The 23,326-nt window shown below is 42.6% G+C and overlaps 1 protein-coding gene across 3 annotated transcripts in view; it reads left to right on the plus strand.

The window, feature by feature from the left end:
* The window catches only part of ripk2 (receptor-interacting serine-threonine kinase 2), a 95,097-nt gene that overhangs the window by 64,151 nt on the left and 7,620 nt on the right, over positions 1-23,326 (plus strand). For all 3 annotated transcript variants that reach the window (XM_072256728.1, XM_072256717.1, XM_072256736.1), the window contains exons 5-7: positions 15,573-15,622; positions 18,614-18,775; positions 22,902-22,987. In XM_072256728.1, coding sequence (XP_072112829.1) covers positions 15,573-15,622; positions 18,614-18,775; positions 22,902-22,987 — 298 coding nt within the window. The remainder of the gene's footprint in view (positions 1-15,572; positions 15,623-18,613; positions 18,776-22,901; positions 22,988-23,326) is intronic.

A 23,326-nucleotide genomic window follows, 5' to 3' on the forward strand; every position in this document is an offset into this window, starting at 1 on the left:
TTTGTGATTTTTTAAATAAATGATCTGCATGAGGAAGTAGAAGGGTGGATTAGTAAGTTTTCTGATGACACAAAAGTTGGTGGTGTTGTGGATAGTCCGGAGGATTGTTAGAGGTTACAGCACGACATCAATAGGATGCAGAACTGGGCTGAGATGTGGCAGATGGAGTTCAACCCAGTTAAGCGTGAAGTGGTTCATTTTGGTAGATCAAATTTGAAGACAGAATATAATATTAATGGTAAGACTCTTGGCAGTGTGGCGGATCCGTGAGATCTTGGAGTCCGTGTCCCTAAGACACTTAAGCTGCTGTGCGGGTTGACAGTTAAGAAAGTGTACGGTGTGTTGGCCTTCATCAACCATGGGATTGAGTTCAAGAGCCACGAGGTAATGTTACAGCTATATAAGACCTTAGTTAGACCCCACTTGGGGTACTGTGTTCACTTCTGGTCACCTCACTAGAGGAAGGATGTGGATACTAAAGAGAGAGTGCAAAAGAGATTTCCAAAGATGTTGCCTGGATTGGAGAAAATGCCTTATGAGAATAGGTTGAGTGAAAATGGCTTTTTCTCCTTGGAGCGACAGAGGATGAGAGGTGATCTGATACAGGTGTATATTATGGGCCAAAGGGCCTGTAATGTTCTGTAGGTTTCTATGTTCCTTTGTTTCTACCATCCAAAAATCTGAAACCTTGCCCCCTGTACCAATTCCTTAGCCATGCATTCGTCTACCAAAGCATCATATTCTTCTGTTCATTGCCCTTGCACTCCAAATGCTTCTTCAGTTAAATCGATGACACCTTCATAGTGTGGCCTCATGGACTCTAGGCACTCCAACAGTTCCATGACTATCCGAACAGCATACGTCCAAACATCCAATTTACAATAGAGATGGAGACAATAGAATGTCTGTTCCTGGACATTCTAATAAGATAGAACCCGGGCAGTAGCCTTGCACATGGCATAAATTGGAAACTTACTCACATGGACTGATATCTCAACAGTAACAGCCACCATGACACCTCCTAACATAGAATGGTTCTTTCTACTTTAATTAATCGTGCAAAACCAATTTTGGAATTGGAGAATCTCCATGAGAAAATAAGACGATTACGCACAACATTCCTACAGAACGGCTACAAGTTGAGGGAACCAATTGGGCCCTTAAATGGGCCAACAGAAAAACCAGAAAACCTAACAACAAGGGGAACCCTTCGCTATCGCCCGTCTTCCCTGGATTTCCACGGTTTCTGAAGAAATGCCATCTGGCTAGGATCCTGAAGTAATACCAGATTAATACCATCCACAAACTAGTAGGAAAGCTCAAATCATAGCTTATGTGGTCAAAGATGACCTGAGACTCAGAACAGTTGGTGTTGCTAGGATACCTTGTGACTGCGGAACAGCGTATATCAACCAGACAGAATGCACGGTGGAAACCCGCATCGAGAAGCACAGGATCCATTTGGGTTATCTGGAGACATTGGTGGTAGCAGAACATTGCATTTGCAATGGCCATAGGATTGACTGTGGCACAAAACTACTGTGCCGCACCAATGGCTTTTGGGACCACCTAGTGAAGGAAGCAATTGAAATAAAGCTAGAGGAAAAGTGTTTTTACAAAAGTGAAGGTCTCACTCAGTAAGAACTGGAATTCAATTGTAAACAAGGTGGAGCAACAGAAACCTATTTGGATGAGGACTAACCAATCAGGAGGTATGGATGATGGGGGTATAATTACCACCAGACGAAACATGCCCAGCCATCATCTGTGATGAAGATGGCAGAGTTTCTTATCGAAACATCAGTTAAAATTGATACCTATACTGGCTGGAAGCCCAAGACAAGTTTATTCATGCTATTCTTAACTTCACTGGTGCATGGCACAGGCAGCAATCCAGAGATTACTACCCTTAAGCTCCTGCTTTTCAGCTTACTACCTAACTCCTCATATTCTCTCTTTAGGGCTTCTCTCTTTTCCTACCTATTTCATTAGTACTAATATGTATCTAGATAACTGGCTGCTCGCTGTCCTATTTTAGAATACCTGAGACCCAATCCAAGATATTCCTGACCCTGACACCTGGGAGGCAACATACCACATGAGTGTCTCTTTCACGCCCACAGAATTTCCTGTCGTCTTCTCTAACTATGGAATCTCTTAGCTCTACTGCACTCCTCTTTTCTCACCCCCTCCTCTTCCCTCCCACCTTCTGAGCCACAGAGCCAGACTCAGAGCCGAAGACCTGATGACCACTGTGGCTTTTCTCTGTAAGGTCATCCACTTTCCACCCCCGCACCCCAGCAGTACCCAAAGCAGAATACCTGTTGTTGAGGGGAACAATTCAAAGATACTCTGCACTGGCTGCCTGTCCCCTTTCCCCCTCCTTAACGTCACCCAGGTACCTTTTTCCTGTATCTTGTATGTAACTGCTGTAGCTCCCTGTGCATTCTATTAATCAATCCCTCAGCCTCACGAGTTCGTCCAATTTCATCTCCCCTTCCTTAACACAGCCCAAAAGAAACTGCAGCTAGATGCACTTGCAGGTGTAGCCATCAGGGACGCTGGAGGTCTCCTTGCCTTCCCACATCCTGCAAGAGGAGCATTCCACTATCCTGCTTGGCATCCCCATAGCTCTGATTGTACAAAAAGAAAGAAAAAATAAACAGCCTTCACCTCACTGAAGTCTCTACGAGTCAAATCCTTAGCTCCCCAGTCTACCACTGGTCTACTCACACTATGTCAGCTTCCACAATGGCTGCTCTGGTTAAACCTAACTTTTTATTGGCCCTTGCCAAGTTCCTAATTACGCACTGTACAATATTTCTTCAGGAACTGTTGTGCGTAGAATATCCCAGCTGTTGCTGCTCGCTTCTTTTGAATTCTCTCTCCGCTACACAAATCCTGGAGAGTAGTAAATATACCTTTGTTCATAAAGGGAAAATAGAGATAACACAGTTTATTTTAGAACAGCGATTCTCACATCAGTGGTGTGGAAGATATAGGAGAGGATAATTAGGCACTGGACTTTTGCACATTTGTAAAGGCAAAATTGGTTATGGACAACATTACTTTTTGCAGGGTAGGTCATGCCTTACAAACTTGACTGATTTTCTTGAGGTAATACAGGTGTTTGACGAGGATAAGACAATTGACATCTACAAGGAGTTTATTAAGGCAGTAGGCATTGTTCCTCATAGTATGCTGATTAAGAAGATAAATATGAATGGTATCCAGGGTGAATTACAATTTGGATTTTGAATTGGCTTGCTGATGAAAGACAGTAGGAGAGGAAGACTGTTATTCTGGCTGGAGTTCCATGACCAGTGGTCTTCCATCAGGATTGGTGCTGGCACCTGTCTTTGTGATGTACAGTATATCAGTGATGAAAATGTAGATATGGTTGGATGGTTTGCGAATGATACCAAGATTGGTGTAATTGTGACAATTTAAAGACCTATCAAAGTGTAGATTGGGATATAGTTCATTTACAGAGAGAGGCAAAGAGGAGTTTATATAGAATTTAGAACGTTACAGCACAGTAAAGGGCTTTCGGCCCACAATATTATGCCAAACTTGTACCTAATTAAGATAAATTCTAACCCTCCCTCCTACTTAGTGCTTCAATTTTGTCTATCACCTATGTGCCTATCTAAGAGTTTCTTAAATGCTCTGAACGTATTAATATCTACCACCACCCCTGGCATCATATTCTATGCACTCACCACTCTGTGGGGGGGAGAAAACCTACTTCTGATATCCCCCTCCATACTTGTCTTCTTTAAAATGATGCGTTCTCGATTGGCCATTGCCACCTGGAAAAACGGCGCTGGCTGTCCCCTCTTACCTATTCGTTTTATTATCTTATACAACTCTATCAAGTAACCTCTCATCATTTTTTAAAAACTGAGATACAGTACAGAATAGCTCTCCTCGCCCCTTGAGCCACACTGCCCTAGCCTATTCATGGGACAATTTACAATGACCAATTAACCTACTGATCGTTAGACTGTGGGTGAAAATCCATGTGGTCATGGGGGGAACATACAAACTCCTTAAAAACAGCAGCAGGAGTTGTACCCAGATTGCTTGTACTATAAAGCATGTGCCAATCACTATGCTACCATCCTTTGCTCCAGAAAGAAAAGCCCTAATTCGATCAACTTATCATCATAAGATATGCTCTCTAGTGCAGGCAGCATCTTGGTAAATCTCCTCTGCACCCTCACTAAAGTTTCCACGTCTTTCCTATAATGAGGAACCAGAATTGAACACAATGTTCCAAGTGTGTTCTAACCAGTGTTTTTATAGAGCTGCAACACTATCTCATGGCTCTTGAACTTAAACCCCTGAGTATTGAAGTCAACTTGCCATATGCTCGTTAACTACCTTAACAATTTTTATGGCCACTTTGAGGGATCTGCAGACATAGATCCCTCTGTTTTTCCACACTGCTAAGAATCCTGGTATTAACCTTGTGTTCTGCCTTCAGTTTTGACCTTCCAAAATGTATCACTTCACACTTCTCCAGATTGAATTCCATCTGCCATTTCTCAACTCTGCTCTGCATCCTACCACTGTCCCGTTGTGATCTATAACAACCTTCTACACCATCCACAACTCTACCAACCTTTGTATCATCTGCAAATTTACTAATCCATCCTTCCCTCCTGATGAAGTGCTTAACAGCATACTGAGCAAGTATTGTCGAGCCCTGCTGAAGTACAACCATGCCTCGCCCTGCCACCCAGCATAGCACTCAAGCACAAAGTTTTTTAGAAAATAAATACGAGTCCTTTTAGTAGTGCTAATCCCATGCTGATTCAATAGCTGAGAAGCTACAACACCAACAGTGTTTCAATATTTTAACTTTTTTTGTACCAGCTAGTCAGGTAGTCAGTCCAATACTGCAGGAAGTTCAAAGACTCCCTTACCCATACAGTATGAAGAAACTATACCAGTTCCACATCACAAGATCTCAGGGACAGAAATGCCTCCACTCATTTGGCTTGTCCACAGAGGGACTTGAATCATGCATTTTCTAGCATAAATGTGATTAATCATTTGTTTGCTGTTTCAAGATATAGACCTGATATCTAATAACTTTGTGTATCATCCAGATATTTGATGTTTTAAATCCTCTCAGACAAATATCATTGTTACTGTTTAGGACAAGTTACATTCCTAAATATTTTATTCCTTCCTTCATTCTGGCCTGATTCCTCCTGTAGAGGTTTAAGGACATCCAAGCCATCTCCGTTACAAGGAAGAGAGTCAAAATTACAGAAGTAGTCTAAACTTAATATCCGTGTTTGGGAAACTCAATAGCTAAGTGAAGTCCTGTGTGAGGATGCAGTAATTTTCCCAAACTTTGAATTCGGGAGAAAAAAGATTTCTCTGTCTTAACTCTGGTCCAGTATGCAAATAGGCTATAACAAGTTCCTCACTGCATCCAACAGTTCCTTCTTAATGAAGGGATTCTGCCAAAAACATCAAAACTTTTATTCATTTCCATAGATGCTGCCTCACCTGCTGAGTTCCTCCAGAATTTTGTGTGTTGCTATGGATTTCCAGCATCTGCAGAATCCTTTGCCACACTCAAGATGGAGGAGCAACATCTCATATTCCACCTAGGTTGTCTCCAACTTGATGGCATGAACATACATTTTTCTTTTCATTAATGTTTTTGTTCCCTCCCCCTATTCTGGCCTGTTACCTTATTTCAAGTACATCTATTAACAAAGAATGATAGATACATACTTTATTGATCCCAAAAGAAATTACGGTGTCACAGTATCATTAACAAGTGCACAGGTATGCAAATATTAAAAGTTATACAACCTTGAGATTTGCTCGCTCACAGGTACCTCTTCTCCTCCTCACCTACCTATCACATCCTCCTGGTGCCCTTCTTCTTCCCTTTCTCCCATGCTGCACTCTCCTCTCCAATCACATTCCTTCTTCCCCAGCTCTTTACCTTTCCCACCCTCCTGGCTTCCCTTATCACCTTCTAGCTAGTCCTCCTTCCCCTTTCCCTTTCCCTTTCACATTTTTAATCTAGCATTTTCCCCCTTCCTTTGCAGTCCTGAAGAAGGTTTTCGCCCTGAAACATAAACTTTTTAATCATTTTCCTAGAAGCTCCCTGACCTTCTGAGTCCCTCCAGCACGGCGTGTGCTGATCTGCAGAAGCTCTTGTGTGTAAATGATCTTACGCATGGGTAGCTGAATGGTAGCCTAGCAGTCAGTATGATGCTCCTACAGCTCAGGGCATTGGCGCTTGGCGTTTAATCCTGGTTTTCTCAGTACATTCTCCATGAGGAATGCTTGGATTTTTTCTGCGTGCTCCAGGTCCTTTCCACAATTGAAAGTAGGTTAATTGGTCATTGTAAATTGTCCTGTGATTAGGTTGGCGTTAATTTGGGGTGGTTGGGGATTGCCAGCGGTGTGGCTTGAAGGGCTGCAAGGGCCTATTCCATGCTGTATATGTAAACGAAATAAAATAAAGTAAAAAATTCTCTTGTCACATTTAACTTCATAAAGGGGACATGACAAAATCAAAATGGAATCATCTCAGCTCGAGGATCAAGGACCAACTTAATTCACCATATACGTTCATATGTATTAGGAAATTGTTCTGGTTTGTCGGTGCTACATGGAACAAAAAAAAACAACATTCAATAATATACAGAATAGGGAATTATATAAAGTTAAATGTACAGATATGAAATAAAATATACATAAATAACAGCACATATTTACAATGTAAATAGCTTATAAAAAGTGGTTTAAAGTGTTTGGTTCAGTGACTGAGGTAGATAGTGGGTGTGGGGGTGTGAGGCAAAATAGAATGGTTGATCAGCTTAACTGCCTGTGGGACGAGACTTACAAGATGGAGCGGAGCTGTTAGAAAAGGCAGTTTGCTGGGTGGGTAATATCACCAATAATTCCTCCTGCCCTTTTCTTTGTTCTGGACAGATGGTAGACTGCAGCCAGTGGCATTTTCTGATGTCCTGATAACAGCGTAGTTTTTGTATATTGTGAGGGTATGTTGCAGCAAGCCAGAGGGGAATGGTTGATATGAGAATGGTCTCTATGATGCCAGTGTAGAATTGCACCAGCATGTTCTAGGGAAGATGGGCATTTACCAGCTGCCGCAAGAAGTGCATCCTCTGCCGAGCCTTTTTGCTAATGGAGGAGACGTGGTTCTCCTACATGAGGTACGAATAGATAATGATGCCCAAGAACCTGAATGTTGAAACCGTGTTAACTGTAGAGTTGTTGATGATAAGTGGGTGGAGAGGAGACACACTTCTCCTGAAGACAATATGCATCTCCATGGTTTTGAGGGCATTCAGCTGCAAACTGTTGTGATTGTACCAGCACATGTTTGATTCCTGGTGGTACTTGGATTTGTTACCTCTGATGACAGTGATGCTATCTGCGAGCTGTATCAGTTTAACTGATGGATAACTGGAGATTCAGTCATTGGTGCACAGAAAGAATAGGAGAGGAGAGACAACACACCAATGATGGTATACCAGTGCTGACTCAGAGGAATATCCAAATGTGTTTTCCTAGTCTCACATACTGCCTCCCGTCAGAGAGGATGTTTGTGATCCAACTGCAGATAGGACCTGGTATGTGAAGTTTGGAGAGTTTCTCTTGCAGAAGCTCAGGGTTGACGGTGTTGAAGGCTGAACTGAACTTGACAGAGAATCTTGACCAGCTGTAGTATAGAGTCAAGTCTGATGTTAACTGCATCATCTACAAATCTGTTGGCTCTATAGGCAAATGTCAGCGTGTGTAGAAAGTTTGGTGTTATGGATTTGAGAAATGGCATAACCAACCTTTCAAAAGTCTTCATTATAGCTGATTTGAATGTAACCAGTCTGTAGTCATTGAACCCAGTTATCTTTGAATTTTTTTTGAGACTGATGTCTTGAAACATGCTGGAACAGTGATGTTTAAGAGGCTGAGAATGTTTATGAAGATTGTAGATATCTGGTTTGCGCAGTGTTTAAGGATGGCAGGGGAGACAGTGTTAGGGCCAGTGTAATTTTGTATCCTGAACAGCTTTGTCACCACTTCTTCTTTGACAGTAAAGGGTGTGGGGAATTGGTGATGTACTGGCTGAATGGGCCCTGGAGGATGTCTTTGCGGTGTGATCTGTCAAACCTGTAGTAGAACTGGTTTAACTGGTTTAGGAGGAGGAGTCATTGGGGGATGGAGGGATGCCTTCTTTTTGTAGTTGGTAATCAACTAAAGCTCTTTCCAAACTGAAAAAAAAAGCAGTCATTATGCAGAAAACTGCTTTTCTAGTTTGACTGAATATTTGGTATTTGGCAGGTCTAATTGGCTTCTCTTGGACTTTTTACCCAGTCCTACAGGCCCCCTCCTTTCCCAGACACAACTCTTTAAGCTCTGCATTGAACCAGGGTTTATTAGAGCTGAAGTTGGTGATTGTTTTAGTGGGAATACAGGCATCTTCACAAAAGCTGATATAGGAGCTAACTCTGTCAGTGTATTCATCAATGCTGTCAGAGCAAGTGTTAAAGATGTTTCAAACAGTGCAATTAATAGTGGACAAACAAGAGAAAACCTGCAGATGCTGCAAGTCTAAGCAACACATACAAAATGCTGGAGGAACTCAGCAGGCCAGGCAGCATCTACGAAAAGAATACAGTCAACGTTTTGGGCTGAAACCGTTCGGCAGGAGTGGGGGTCTAGTGGAATGGGGAGGGGGTGTCATTAAAACTGAGGTACATAGGAACTGCTTCTTGCAGTGGGTGTTGAGTCTCTGGAGTTCTGTACCCCAGGGGTTATGGAAACTAAATCACAGGAGATATTAAAAAGAGGAGAAAGTTTTTTTTATGAAAGGTTGGGGAATTCAGGGCTATTGGTAATTAGAATAGGCGGGGAGTTGAAACCTGGAGCAGATCAGCCGTGATCGTGTTAATTGGTATATTCTTTCACAAACAAGAGAAAGTCTGCAAAAGCTGGAAATCCAAGCAACACACTTGGGACTGATGATGAAGGGTCTTGGCTGGAAAAAGACTGTTCACTCTTTTCCATAGATGCTGTCTGGCCTGCAGAGTTCCTCCAGCATTTTGTGCATGGACTGTCAAGAACCCATTCAAGTGGCAGTCTGCCTGAGACGCTGACGTTTTGTGGTGGCAGATTCCACATTCCATTGCAGTGCTGGGCATTCACTGCCTGGTACTTGCCCTACAGTGCAAACTGGAAACTGTAACATCTGCTTCTAGAGGCTGCAGCCTAGTTGAATTCACTTATCATCGTGTGCCATCTCATATGGCGTAGGTGATCATGGTTTTATGACCCTGATTATTCTTAGCAAATTTCTCTGCAGAAGCAGTTTTATTTGTCTTTCTCTAGGCAGTGTCATTATAAGACAGGTGACCCCAGCCATTATCAATACTCTTCAGGGATTGTCTGGTTGGCGTCAGTGGTCGCATGACTGAGTCTTGTGATGTGCACCAGTTACTCATGACCATCCACCACCTGCTCCCGTAGCTTCATGTGACCCTGATCGGGGGCCAAGCAGATGTTGCACCTTGCCCAAGGGTGACCTGCAGGCTAGCAGAGGGAAGGAGTGCGTCACAGATTATTTGATTGAGATGTATCGCCACCCCGTCACCCATGAATTCACTAGTGTTTCCATTAAGTTAGGTATGTGTACCACACGTAACCATGGTCTTAGTTCTGTACCTGGTACCTCCCTGGCTGAGGGGGGGCAATCACCCATCAGCTATCCTCCTTAATCACCCCAAAGTCTGTACTAGCAACTCTTCCCTCTGGTAAACTGGTGTCTGTGGCATCCTTTCTCCTTCTTTCAATCCCATTCTTTTTCTTTCTTTAGAACTAGAGATCATAGTTTAAGGTTGATGAGTGAAATATTTAAGGGGAGCTTGAGGGTTGAACTTCTTCAGAGGATAGTTAGAGTGTGGAATGAGCTGCTTACAGAAATGATGGATGAAGGTTAGATAGCACCATTTAAAAGATAGTTAGATAGTTACATGGATGGGAGATGTATGGAGAGCTATGGTCCAGGTGCAGATCGATGGGACTAGGAAGAATAACAGTTCTGGTTGCCCTAGACAGGCTGAACGGCCTGTTTTTGTGTTGCCTTACCTTATGACTCTAGATAGTGTATATGAGGGGGCAAAGCTGCTTAAAATCAATGGGTAGATGACCTGGGTAATAGACATTGAAGATAATTCAAGAGGATGTGCTGTATTGATCATTGTTAGAATCAAATGGTGTTGTTACTACAATCTAGCAGATAGATAGGTATTCACCTATGCTGACCATTCAGGAAGCCATTCAATATCTGGCACTGAATCTGCATTCTTGAGTATAATTTTGCCATAACTACTTTCTTCCTCTTCTTTGTGAGAGAACGTGGGAGAGTGACTTCTAATCCCTAGAGGTGACAGAACATCCAGCCAATTCCTCCAACAAAAGCTCTATCTGAAAATCTTGGAGATTACTCTTGCTATTTTGCTCATTTCCAGATCTCATTCAGCTGTAGAATATTTTCCAAGAGTGTTCCATCCTCAATGCACCTTAGCTTTAGGAGCAGTCTGAAAGCTTCAGCAAATGCAGATTAGCTCTAATTGGTGGTGTTCTGAAAATTTAGCCACTGAAGGGCATGATCAAAGCTAACTTGATTGCTGCCTGTATTAGAATACATTTGGATGTGTTAATTAAATATATTGCAGTTTCTTGTACCTACATTCCAGGCTGAGAAATATAGCATTACCCTCCATCCATCCTGATATAAACATAGAACATAGAATAGTACAGCACAGTACAGGCCCTTCGGACCACAATGTTGTGCCGACCTTAAACCCTGCCTCCCATATAACCCCCCAACTTAAATTCCTCCGTATACCTGTCTAGTAGTCTTTTAAATTTCACGAGTGTATCTGTCTCCACCACTGACTCAGGCAGTGCATTCCACGCACCAACCACTCTCTGAGTAAAAAAACCTTCCTCTAATATCCCCCTTGAACGTTCCACCCTTTACCTTAAAGCCATGTCCTCGTGTATTGAGCAGTGGTGCCCTGGGGAAGAGGCACTGGCTATCCACTCTATCTATTCCTCTTATTATCTTGTACACCTCTATCATGGCTCCTCTCATCCTCCTTCTCTCCAACGAGTAAGGCCCTAGCTCCCTTAATCTCTGATCATAATGCATACTCTCTAAACCAGGCAGCATCCTGGTAAATCTCCTCTGTACCCTTTCCAGTGCTTCCACATCCTTCCTATAGTGAGGTGACCAGAATTGGACACAGTACACCAAGTGTGGCCTAACCAGAGTTTTATACAGCTGCATCATTACCCCGCAACTCTTAAACTCTATCGCTCGACTTATGAAAGCTAACACTCCATAAGCTTTCTTAACTACCCTATCTACCTGTGAGGCAACTTGCAGGGATCTGTGGACATGTACCCCCAGATCCTTTTGCTCCTCCACACTTCCAAGTATCCTGCCATTTACTTTGTATTCTGCCTTGGAGTTTGTCCTTCCAAAGTGTACCACCTCACACTTCTCTGGGTTGAACTCCATCTGCCACTTCTGCATCCTATCAATGTCTCTCTGCAATCTTCGACAATCCTATACGTTATCCACAACACCACCAACCTTTGTGTCATCTGCAAACTTGGCAACCCACCGAACGTGCAGCTCCTCCCAAGGAGGGTCAGACACCCTGAGCCTATAGACTCTTCCTGGACTTATTTTCCATCTGGCATAGTTTGCATTTTTGGGGTTTTTTGTATTGCTAAATTTATGCTCTATTCTTGGTTGGTGCAGCTGTAACAAAACCAAATTTCCCTTGGGATTAATAAAGTATATCTATCTATCTATCTACCCACCCCCACATCCAGGTCATTAATAAAAATCACGAAAATTAGAGGTCCCAGAACCGATCCTTGTGGGACACCACTAGTCACGACCCTCCAACCCTCCACCATGACCCTCTGCTTTCTGCAGGCAAGCCAATTCTGAATCCAGCTGGCCAAGCTCCCCTGGATCCCATGCCTTCTGACTTTCTGAATAAGCCTACCGTGTGGAACTTTGTCAAATGCCTTACTAAAATCCATGTAGATCACATCCACTGCACTACCCTCATCTATATGCCTGGTCACCTCCTCAGATAACTCTATCAGACTTGTTAGACACGATCTGCCCTTCACAAAGCCATGCTGACTGTCCTTGATCAGACCATGATCCTCTAAATGCCCATCTCTAAGAATCTTTTCCAACAGCCTTCCCACCACAGACGTAAGGCTCACTGGTCTATAATTAACCGGACTATCCCACTACCTTTTTTGAACAAGGGGACAAAATTCACCTCCCACCAATCCTCCAGTACCACTCTCGTGGACAACGTGGACATAAAGATCCTAGCTGGAGGCTCAGCAATCTCTTCCCTCGCCTCGGGGAGCAGCCTGGGGAATATTTCGTCAGGCCCCGGGGACTTATCCGTCCTAATGTATTTTAACAACTCCAACACCTCCACTCCCTTAATATCAACATGCTCCAGAACATCAACCTCACTCATATTGTCCTCAAGCGTCAGAAGGGTCAGAGCCATCTCTATTTTCTGAGGAGACTGAGGTCCTTTAACATCTGCCAGACGATGCTGAGGATGTTCTACGAGTCTGTGGTGGCCAGTGCTATCATATTTGCTGTTGTGTGCCGGGGCAGCAGGCTGAGGGTAGCAGACACCAACAGAATCAACAAACTCATTCGTAAGGCCAGTGATGTGGGGATGGAACTGGACTCTCTGATGGTGGTGTCTGAAAAGAGGATGCTGTCCAAGTTGCATGCCATCTTGGACAATGTTTCCCATCCACTACATAATGTACTGGGTGGGCATAGGAGTACATTCAGCCAGAGACTCATTCCACCGAGATGCAGCACAGAGCGTCATAGGAAATCATTCCTGCCTGTGGTCATCAAACTTTATAATTCCTCCCTTGGAGGGTCAGACACCCTGAGCCAATAGGCTGGTCCTGGACTTATTTCATAACTTACTGGCATAATTTACATATTACTATTTAACCATTGTCTCCCACACCATCACCGACTTTATCCGCTCAGGGGATCTCTCATCCACTGCTACCAACCTTATAGTTCCTACACCCCGCTCTTCCTGTTTCTACCTCCTACTCAAGATCCACAAACCTGCCTGTCCTGGCCGACCTATTGTCTCAGCTTGCTCCTGCCCAACCAAACTCATTTCTGCATACCTCGACACTGTTTTATCACCCCTTGTTCAATCCCTTCCGACCTATGTTCGTGACACTTCTCACGCTCTTAAACTTTTCGATGATTTTAAGTTCCCTGGCCCCCACCGCTTTATTTTCACCATGGATGTCCAGTCCTTATATACTTCCATCCCCCATCAGGAAGGTCTCAAAGCTCTACGCTTCTTTTTGGATTCCAGACCTAATCAGTTCCCCTCTACCACCACTCTGCTCCGTCTAGCGGAATTAGTCCTTACTCTTAATAATTTCTCCTTTGGCTCCTCCCACTTCCTCCAAACTAAAGGTGTAGCTATGGGCACCCGTATGGGTCCTAGCTATGCCTGCCTTTTTGTTGGGTTTGTGGAACAATCTATGTTCCGTGCCTATTCTGGTATCTGTCCCCCACTTTTCGTTTGCTACATCAACGACTGCATTGGCGCTGCTTCCTGCACGCATGCAGAACTCGTTGACTTTATTAACTTTGCCTCCAACTTTCACCCTGCCCTCAAGTTTACCTGGTCCATTTCCGACACCTCCCTCCCCTTTCTAGATCTTTCTGTCTCCGTCTCTGGAGACAGCTTATCCACTGATGTCTGCTATAAGCCTACTGACTCTCACAGCTATCTGGACTATTCCTCTTCTCACCCTGTCTCTTGCAAAAACGCCATCCCCTTCTCGCAATTCCTCCGTCTCCGCCGCATCTGCTCTCAGGATGAGGCTTTTCATTCTAGGACGAGGGAGATGTCTTCTTTTTTTAAAGAAAGGGGCTTCCCTTCCTCCACTATCAACTCTGCTCTTAAACGCATCTCCCCCATTTCACGTACATCTGCTCTCACTCCATCCTCCCGCCACCCCACTAGGAATAGGGTTCCCCTGGTCCTCACCTACCACCCCACCAGCCTCCGGGTCCAACATATTATTCTCCGTAACTTCCGCCACCTCCAACGGGATCCCACCACTAAGCACATCTTTCCCTTCCCCCCCCCTGCATTCCGCAAGGATCGCTCCCTACACAACTCCCTTGTCCATTCGTCCCCCCCATCCCTCCCCACTGATCTCCCTCCTGGCACTTATCCGTGTAAGCGGAACAAGTGCTACACATGCCCTTACACTTCCTCCCTTACCACCATTCAGGGCCCCAGACAGTCCTTCCAGGTGAGGCGACACTTCACCTGTGAGTCGACTGGGGTGATATACTGCGTCCGGTGCTCCCGATGTGGCCTTTTATATATTGGCGAGACCCGACGCAGACTGAGAGACCGCTTTGCTGAACATCTACGCTCTGTCCGCCAGAGAAAGCAGGATCTCCCAGTGGCCACACATTTTAATTCCACATCCCATTCCCATTCTGACATGTCTATCCACGGCCTCCTCTACTGTAAAGATGAAGCCACACTTAGGTTGGAGGAACAACACCTTATATTCCGTCTGGGTAGCCTCCAACCTGATGGCATGAACATCGACTTCTCTAACTTCCGTTAGGCCCCACCACCCCCTCGTACCCCATCTGTTACTTATTTTTATGCACACATTCTTTCTCTCACTCTCCTTTTTCTCCCTCTGTCCCTCTGAATATACCTCTTGCCCATCCTCTGGGTCCCCCCCCCCCTTGTCTTTCTTCCCGGACCTCCTGTCCCATGATCCTCTCGTATCCCCTTTTGCCAATCCCCCTCCTGTCTTCTCCTATCATTTTGGATCTCCCCCTCCCCCTCCAACTTTCAATTCCCTTACTCACTCTTCCTTCAGTTAGTTCTGACGAAGGGTCTCGGCCTGAAAGGTCGACTGCACCTCTTCCTAGAGATGCTGCCTGGCCTGCTGCGTTCACCAGCAACTTTGATGTGTGTTGCTTGAATTTCCAGCATCTGCAGAATTCCTGTTGTTTACTATTTAACTATTTATGGTTTTATTACTATTTATTATTTATGGTGCAACTGTAACAAAAACCAATTTCCCCCGGGATCAATAAAGTATGACTATCACTATGACCTTCATCAAGTTCCCTCTCATATTATGACATAACTGTCATATCCTTGTCAGGATTTCTACAATATTTCCTGTTTATTAACAAACTGCAAGTTATTGTGTTCCCTTTTCTCCAGTATCTGAAATATTATGTTAAAGTATGTCTTGGAAAAGTGAGAGTAAAATTCTAAAGTGAGTTATTTGTGAAAGTGTTCTACTGTAATGGTGCATGTTGCTTCAAGCAACTTGGTGTAGTGCAACTTGAAGCCTCAACAATGAATATGGTTTGTCATGTTAATAGATCACAAATGTATAAATGTATTTTGTTTCCTTTATAGCTATGCAATAATAATGTGGGAAGTTCTCTCAAGGAAACAACCATTTGAAGGCAAGTTCTCATGTGGTTTTAATTTCAGACCATGTCAATTTCTCTTTTAAAAAAAATGAAATAAATACAAACTCGTACATTTCAAAGCCAAACATTTTACTTCCAATCAACATTTGTTCGCCAGATACGGATCTATACTAAAGCATTTCTGAAAGTCTGCATTAAAGTTCAACACCAGAAATATGACACTTTGGTATAGCCTTAAGGGAGGGTTGCAGTTCAAAAGTGCATTGTTTTGGGAATGATTGGAATTGGAAGCTCTATTGCACTCCCAGATGAAGATAAATATCCTAATGTATTATTTGAAAATCACAGCACAGTTCCTTCAGTGATAAGGCTTAATGTTTTCCCTCATTGAGCTTCAGCAGTACAGAATGAGTAATAGTTTATTTAGATGCTTTTTGTAGCATCTTGTGGAGTACGAATAAGTATTGAGTTCGATGAACATCTGATGTGAAAATAGAAAATTGTTTGAAACTATCTGCAGAGAAGAAGCAACTGAGGAGATACAAACTAGAAATATTTCAGTTCTTGCTTGATCCATTGAACACTTGCAAAATGTTCTGGTTCTATTGCTACGCATATCGGTTGCCATATTTCCTTATAACAGCAACTTTTTTTTGCCAAGGCTATGATTAAAAAAAAGAGAAGTATTTCAAAAATATATGAAGGCATTACACAAATAACAGTCATTCAGTGTCTGTGTGTTTTCAACCTGATGTATTCAACCTCTATTGGGAGAAGATTCTAAGAGAAATTAGTAGTATTCCAGGCATGATAAATGGTGGAAACAATTTGAACAACCTGTGCTATGTAGATGACACAGTGCTGATAGCTACTTCTATAGAGAAGCTCCAAGTACTGTTGTTGAAGAAAGTGCAAAGAGAGGATTGACCATCAACTGCAAGAAGACTAAACGTATGTTGTCACAAACAAGAAAGAAATACAGAAACCTGAACTGAAAGTGGGCCACGAAACAATTAAACAAACATAGAAACATAGAAAATAGGTGCAGGAGTAGGCCATTCGGCCCTTCGAGCCTGCACCGCCATTTATTATGATCATGGCTGATCATCCACTCAGAACCCCGCCCCAGCCTTCCCTCCATACCCCCTGACCCCCGTAGCCACAAGGGCCATATCTAACTCCCTCTTAAATATAGCCAATGAACTGGCCTCAACTGTTTCCTGTGGCAGAGAATTCCACAGATTCACCACTCTCTGAGTGAAGAAGTTTTTCCTAATCTCGGTCCTAAAAGGCTTCCCCTCTATCCTCAAACTGTGGCCCCTCGTTCTGGACTTCCCCAACAACGGGAACAATCTTCCTGCATCTAGCCTGTCCAATCCCTTTAGGATCTTATACGTTTCTATCAGATCCCCCCTCAATCTTCTAAATTCCAACGAGTACAAGCCCAGTTCATCCAGTCTTTCATCATATGAAAGTCCTGCCATCCCAGTAATCAATCTGGTGAACCTTCTTTGTACTCCCTCTATGGCAAGGATGTCTTTCCTCAGATTAGGGGACCAAAACTGCACACAGTACTCCAGGTGTGGTCTCACCAAGGCCTTGTACAACTGCAGTAGTACCTCCCTGCTCCTGTACTCGAATCCTCTCGCTATAAATGCCAGCATACCATTCGCCTTTTTCACCGCCTGCTGTACCTGCATGCCCACTTTCAATGACTGGTGTATAATGACACCCAGGTCTCGTTGCACCTCCTCTTTTCCTAATCGGCCACCATTCAGATAATAATCTGTTTTCCTATTTTTGCCACCAAAGTGGATAACTTCACATTTATCCACATTAAATTGCATCTGCCATGAATTTGCCCACTCACCCAACCTATCCAAGTCACCCTGCATCCTCTTAGCATCCTCCTCACAGCTAACACTGCCACCCAGCTTCGTGTCATCCGCAAACTTGGATGTTCAATTACTTAAGGTTCACGATAACATCTGACGGTAGGGCAGATGTTGAAATTAGAAGAAGGATTGAGATTGCTAAATGCACGTTTGAGCAAGATACTAAAGAATAGCATATTTTCTATAGGTATGAAACTCAGAGTGTTGTGGTGCTACATTCATTCCAGACTAATATATAGAAGTGAATCTTGAACAATATCAAAGCAAACTGGGAGAAGACTTGAAGCTGCAGAAATGTGTTTTTTGAGAAGAATGATGAAAATACTGAGGAAGGATAGAGAACAAATGAGGAAGTGTTGCGAAAAGCAGAAATAAGAAGAGAGCTGATAGCATCGACCAAGAAATGGCAACTGGAATCTCTGGGACATGTACTGAGGAAAGAGAAGCTCGGACATCTTGCAGTGACAGGAAAAATTGACGGGAAAAAAAAGTTGCAGTTGACAAAGCATAACATTTATGAGTTACATCGAGGCAAAGGTTTTGAAAAGTTTATCAGAACTTCTCAAATGAAAGGGAGATGGAAGACTATGATCACCCATGTCATACGACAAGACACATACTGATGATATATATTAGGCCAAAAGAAAAAAAAAAATCACAAAAACATTTTGTATATATTCAAAGGATGTGGACTTTGTGAGCTGAGATGGCATTTAATTGTCCATCCCCAATTGCCCTTAAGGTGATGGTGAGCTGCCCTCTTGAACTGTTGCAGTCCTTTAGCATTGTGGGTATACCCACACCTATCAGGCGCAATAGCAGACTCAAATTATTTTCCACAACATTAATATGCTATTTCTGAGTACTAAATTAAGTTGTTTATCATCTGAAATGAAATGAAAATGCATGGAATAATACTTGTCTGGTCACCACAGTAACGAACTTAGAATTCAGTACAGTATCTTTGTAGTTAATTTTCCAAAAGCTCACTTGTACATTTCATGATTAACTTCTAAACAAAATATTTTCCTTTGGTTAAAACCTTAAATTGCAACATTTTGATTGATAAGAAGTAGGTTTTGTTTGTTTTATACATAGTTTCTCATTTGCATCCTCTGTCCTTTCGCAGATGCTACAAACCCAGTACAGGTGATGTTTAGTGTACTGCGAGGTACCAGACCTGACACCAGTGAGGAAAGTTTACCATTGGACATCCCCAGCCGTGAAATTCTGCTCGATTTGATGACAAGTGGCTGGTCTCAAAACCCTCATGAACGCCCTTCCTTTATTAGTAAGTTGTTATAAGTATGATGCATATGGATTTCAAAGATAACTGCAGTAATTCAAATGATTCCAAAAAGTGGATCTGATATAAGTTTTAATAACTTGCAGTGATCATTTCCAGATTCATTTATGTCATAATTACAATGGTCAGTTCAGTGGGATTAATTTGTTTTCACCAGCTCTTTAAGGTTGTATCACTGGACACTTGATTGGAGGTCGCAACTCTGTGCCAACAGGAACCGAAAGCAAATCCTTCAGAAGTTACTTTCCTAGCACTATAACACAAGCCCAGCCCATTCACGTTGCAACACCAGAGGAGTGGATCAGAAGCCAAACTGCTTCACCTCCATCTCAATGACCCATGTTTTAATTTCTTTTTTTAAACTCCCTCATTCTAGTTCCTTATCTGCTGTCTGAAAGGCCAGTTCTCAACCACTGAAAAATATTGGAAGCTTTTCCTCAAGATCCTTTGATTCATAACCTCATTTTGGACCAGGGATTCCAACCCTTCTTTATGCCATGGATCCTTACCATTAACTGAAGGGTCTGTGGACCCCGGTTTTGGAGCCCTTATTTTAGATGAACTGTTTGGTATCCTGACCCTATCGCAAACCTGAGCTGCATATGGTAACTTCCCCAGTCACCAAAGTAGCAACACTAGATTTATAATTTTACGTCATACTGCAGATAATAAACCAACATGATAACATAGTTCGAACATCGAATTACTACCAGGTCTTTTTCATTTTCAATATCTTCCTGCTTCCATCATTTCTGCCTCATTTAAAAAAAAATGAAATATCTTCAAAAAACCCAGAATTATTCCCGCACTCTGTTCTCCACGTCAGTCCTTTCTACGAAAGGATAGTTAACCCTCAGTGTTGCAATCTTCGATCAGATTGCATCACAGCTACAAAATAAGCCTTTTTCTCTGTATGAACCTCTGTATTAGACAACAGTCCAATATGAAAAAGAGAAGCAACTTCTGTCTGCGGTATCCCCTTGAATGTAAATATAGGTTCATACCTAGCATCTGGGTCTGTAGATATAAAAAATATGCAAACACCTCCTCCTTTACCAACATCATGAAAATATGGATTTAAAAACTCAGTCAATTAAAGCATTACTGCATTTGCTGACTGCAGCAAATGGATACATTTGATTCTCATTCTAATTATGCTTTTATTGATTCATAGAGTACTATAGCACAGAAACAGGCCCTTTGTCCTATCTAGTCCATAACAACCTGATTTTCTGCTTAGTCACTTCTACCTGCACACAAGCTATATTCCTTCAAACCCCTCCTCGATTCAAACTTCTCTTAAGTGTTACAATTGAACCCACATCGACCACTTCACTGACTGCTCCTTCCACACCTGCATCATCCTCTGAGTGAAGAGGTTTCCTCTCAAATATTTCACCTTCAAAGGTTTCAAAGGTACAAATTAATGTCAGGGAAATGTATACAATATACATCCTGAAATGGTTTTCCTTTGCAACCATCCACGAAAACAGAGGAGTGCCCCAAAGAATGACCGACAGTTATATGTTAGAACTCCAAAGTCCCCCCTCCTGCACCTGTGACAGAAAGCTACAATCCCCCTCCCCCCACTAGCAAAAAAAGTATCTGCACCCACTACTGAACACTCAAGTGTGAGCAAAGCAACAGACTTGTAGTTACCCCAAAGACTTCGCGTTTCACCCGGTATTCAACATACCACAGGCTCTCTCTCTCTCCTTAATAAGGGAGAAAGAGGTGTTTCCATTTTCTCAGCGAGCGGGAAACATAATAAACAACTTGCTGGTTTACGATATTAAAAGTCCACTACATCACTTTTTTCGAGCTCTGTGCCCAAAGATCTAGGCACACAACAACAGATATTCCGACTTCCCCGATGACACAAGGGGTCTCCTGTCGTGACACCGACCCTTGATCCGCCTATCTCCAGAGCCCCGAGATCCTAGGCTTCCAAATCCAAGCTGGACTCTTAGGCCGAGCCCTTGGCATACCAAACAACAACAGCCGGTTATGAAACCCTGAGAGCGAGTCCCATTCCCGCAAAGAACTGTAGTCAGCATGTAACTCCAGGTCACGGTCTTCAAAAGAACCCCGAAAGGGAAAAATAAAGATATTAAAGATGGAAATAGAGCTGTTCCCGAAGATGCAAGCAAAGGAATCACCGTTTAACGCCATCATCACTCCACACTGCCTTCTTTCACTCTAAACCTAGGACCTCTAGTTCTAGTCTCTCCCAACCTGAAGGGAACGAGCCTACATGCATTCACCCTATATACACCTTCATAGTTTTGTATCCCTGTATAAGATCTCCCCTCATTCTCCTGCACTCCAGGGAATAAAGTACTAACCTAGTTAACCCTTTCCTATAAACTCCTTAAGTCCCAGCAACATCATTGTAAATTTTCCTCCACCTCTTAAGCTTCTTTCTTTCTTGCAGTTTGGTGACCAGAACTGCACACAATACTCTAAATTCAGTCTCACCAATATCTTGTACAACTTCAACATGAGGGGGAGCTTCTTCACTCAGAGGGTGGTGAGAGTGTGGACGAGCTGCCAGCGCAAGAGGTGGTAGCTAGGAAGATTTCACCATTCAAGAGGAATTTAGGTACATAGATGGGAAGTGTAGGGAGGGCTATGGTCCAGGTGCAGGTCAATGGGACTAGGCAGATCAATGGTTCAGCATGAACTAGATGGGCCAAAGGGCCAATTTCGGTGCTGTAGTGCTCTATGCCTTATCACACAAAGCCATGCTGACTATCCCTAATTAGACCTTGTTAATCCAAATACTTACATATGCTGTCCTTTCAAATGCCTTCCAATAATTTACCATGACTGAAAGATGGTTTAATAGACTATAAATTCCTGGATTATTCTTGGGCATTTTCTTGAACAATGGAACAACATTAACTATGCTCCAGTCCTCCTACACCTCACCTGTGTTTTACATATCTCTGCCAGGCCCTCTACAGCATCTGAACCAGCCTCCAAAGGGACAATTTACCATGGAATTATCCACCCTAATTCACCTCAAGACTTCCAGCACCTTCTCTTCTGTAATCTCATAACCTCACTACCTTTTTACCTCAGTTCTATAGTCTGAGACTGTCTCCTGAGTAAATACAGATGCAAAAAATTCTTTTAAAAATCTCTCTCATCTCTTTTGGCTCCATGCATTGATGGTGCTACTGATTTTCAAGTGTACCAGTTTTGTCCCTTGCTAGCCGTTTGCTCGTAATATAGCTATATAAACCTTAGGATTCGGTTTCATTTTGTCTGTGAGTAATCTTGTGCCCTCTTTTAGCCCTCTCTTAAATGTTCTCTTGCATTCCACTTGTACTCCTCAAGCACCTCATTTGATTCTAATGGCCTACACCTGTCTCTTTCTTTACCAGGGACTCAATATCCCTTGATAACTGAGGTTCGCTAAACTTCTTAGCCCTGCCTTTTATTCTAACAGGAACATATGGATTCTGCATTTTCAATATTTCACTTTTGAAAGTCACCTACTTACCAAGCACCTCTTCACCGGAAAATGACCTATCCCAATCTGCACCTTCTGATACTGTCAAAATTGGCCTTTCTCCAATTTACAATCTCAACTCAAGAAGTCCTATCCTTCTCTGTAATTCTAAAGCCTTGCAAACCAATGCAATTCACTGGAACTTCTCAGTGATTGATTTAACCTGAGAAATGAATTTTGGGCAAATCGGGCTTTTAGGCAGTGCGTTTTTTTTTCAGAAAGCTAATGCAAATATTCAAAGAAAATATTTCCTAATTAATTTATGCTTGACATTCTAAAATTAGTTTACAATATGTCATTGCACTAAAATGTCAAAAAATATGTAGACTAGATTGGTTTTAAGCATCTGATTAGTGGCTACAGTGCTGTGTAGCATTATCGTTCTCCACACAGCCATCCAAAGATCTGGGCCACTAATAAGATGTTCCGTGTTAGCTTGGCTGATTGTATGAATAATGTTGAATTTAAGCAACTTTGCAGAACTTCTGTCCTACATCTGTGTTATCATGTACTATAAATACATTGGTTTAGGTACAGGGATGAATTTAAAACAAAACGAATAATCATTGAAATAATGCTTGTTTGTTTACGCAGAGTGCCTCATAGAATTGGAACCAGTGGTTCGAACCTTTAATGAATTGACTCTACTTGAGGATGTTTTGTATCTCAAACGAGCCAAAGTGAGTGCACCTTAATTTAATTCTATTGGTTAGCATATGATGAACACCAAGATTTAGGAAGTAATGATTAGTTTTTACAATGATTATAATGTACATCTCAATCAGTTGGGCGGCACCATGTTTTCATTAAATTAATACTGTGCAATGCATACAGCAGTGTAAATATAGCCTCCTGATTGGTAAAAGAAGCAGATGGAGGCCTATTGAGAAATATGGCAATAGGGAGGGATTGCAAAGACAAACTTCTGTCATAGTTTTAAAAGCAAATGATTCAATCCAGACTTGAAATCAACATAATTCCATGTGGAATTAGAAAACTAAGAGTACAGATTTGAACAA

This window comes from Mobula birostris, chromosome 1 (assembly GCF_030028105.1).
Source record: "Mobula birostris isolate sMobBir1 chromosome 1, sMobBir1.hap1, whole genome shotgun sequence".
Taxonomy (NCBI): Eukaryota; Metazoa; Chordata; class Chondrichthyes; order Myliobatiformes; family Myliobatidae; genus Mobula; species Mobula birostris.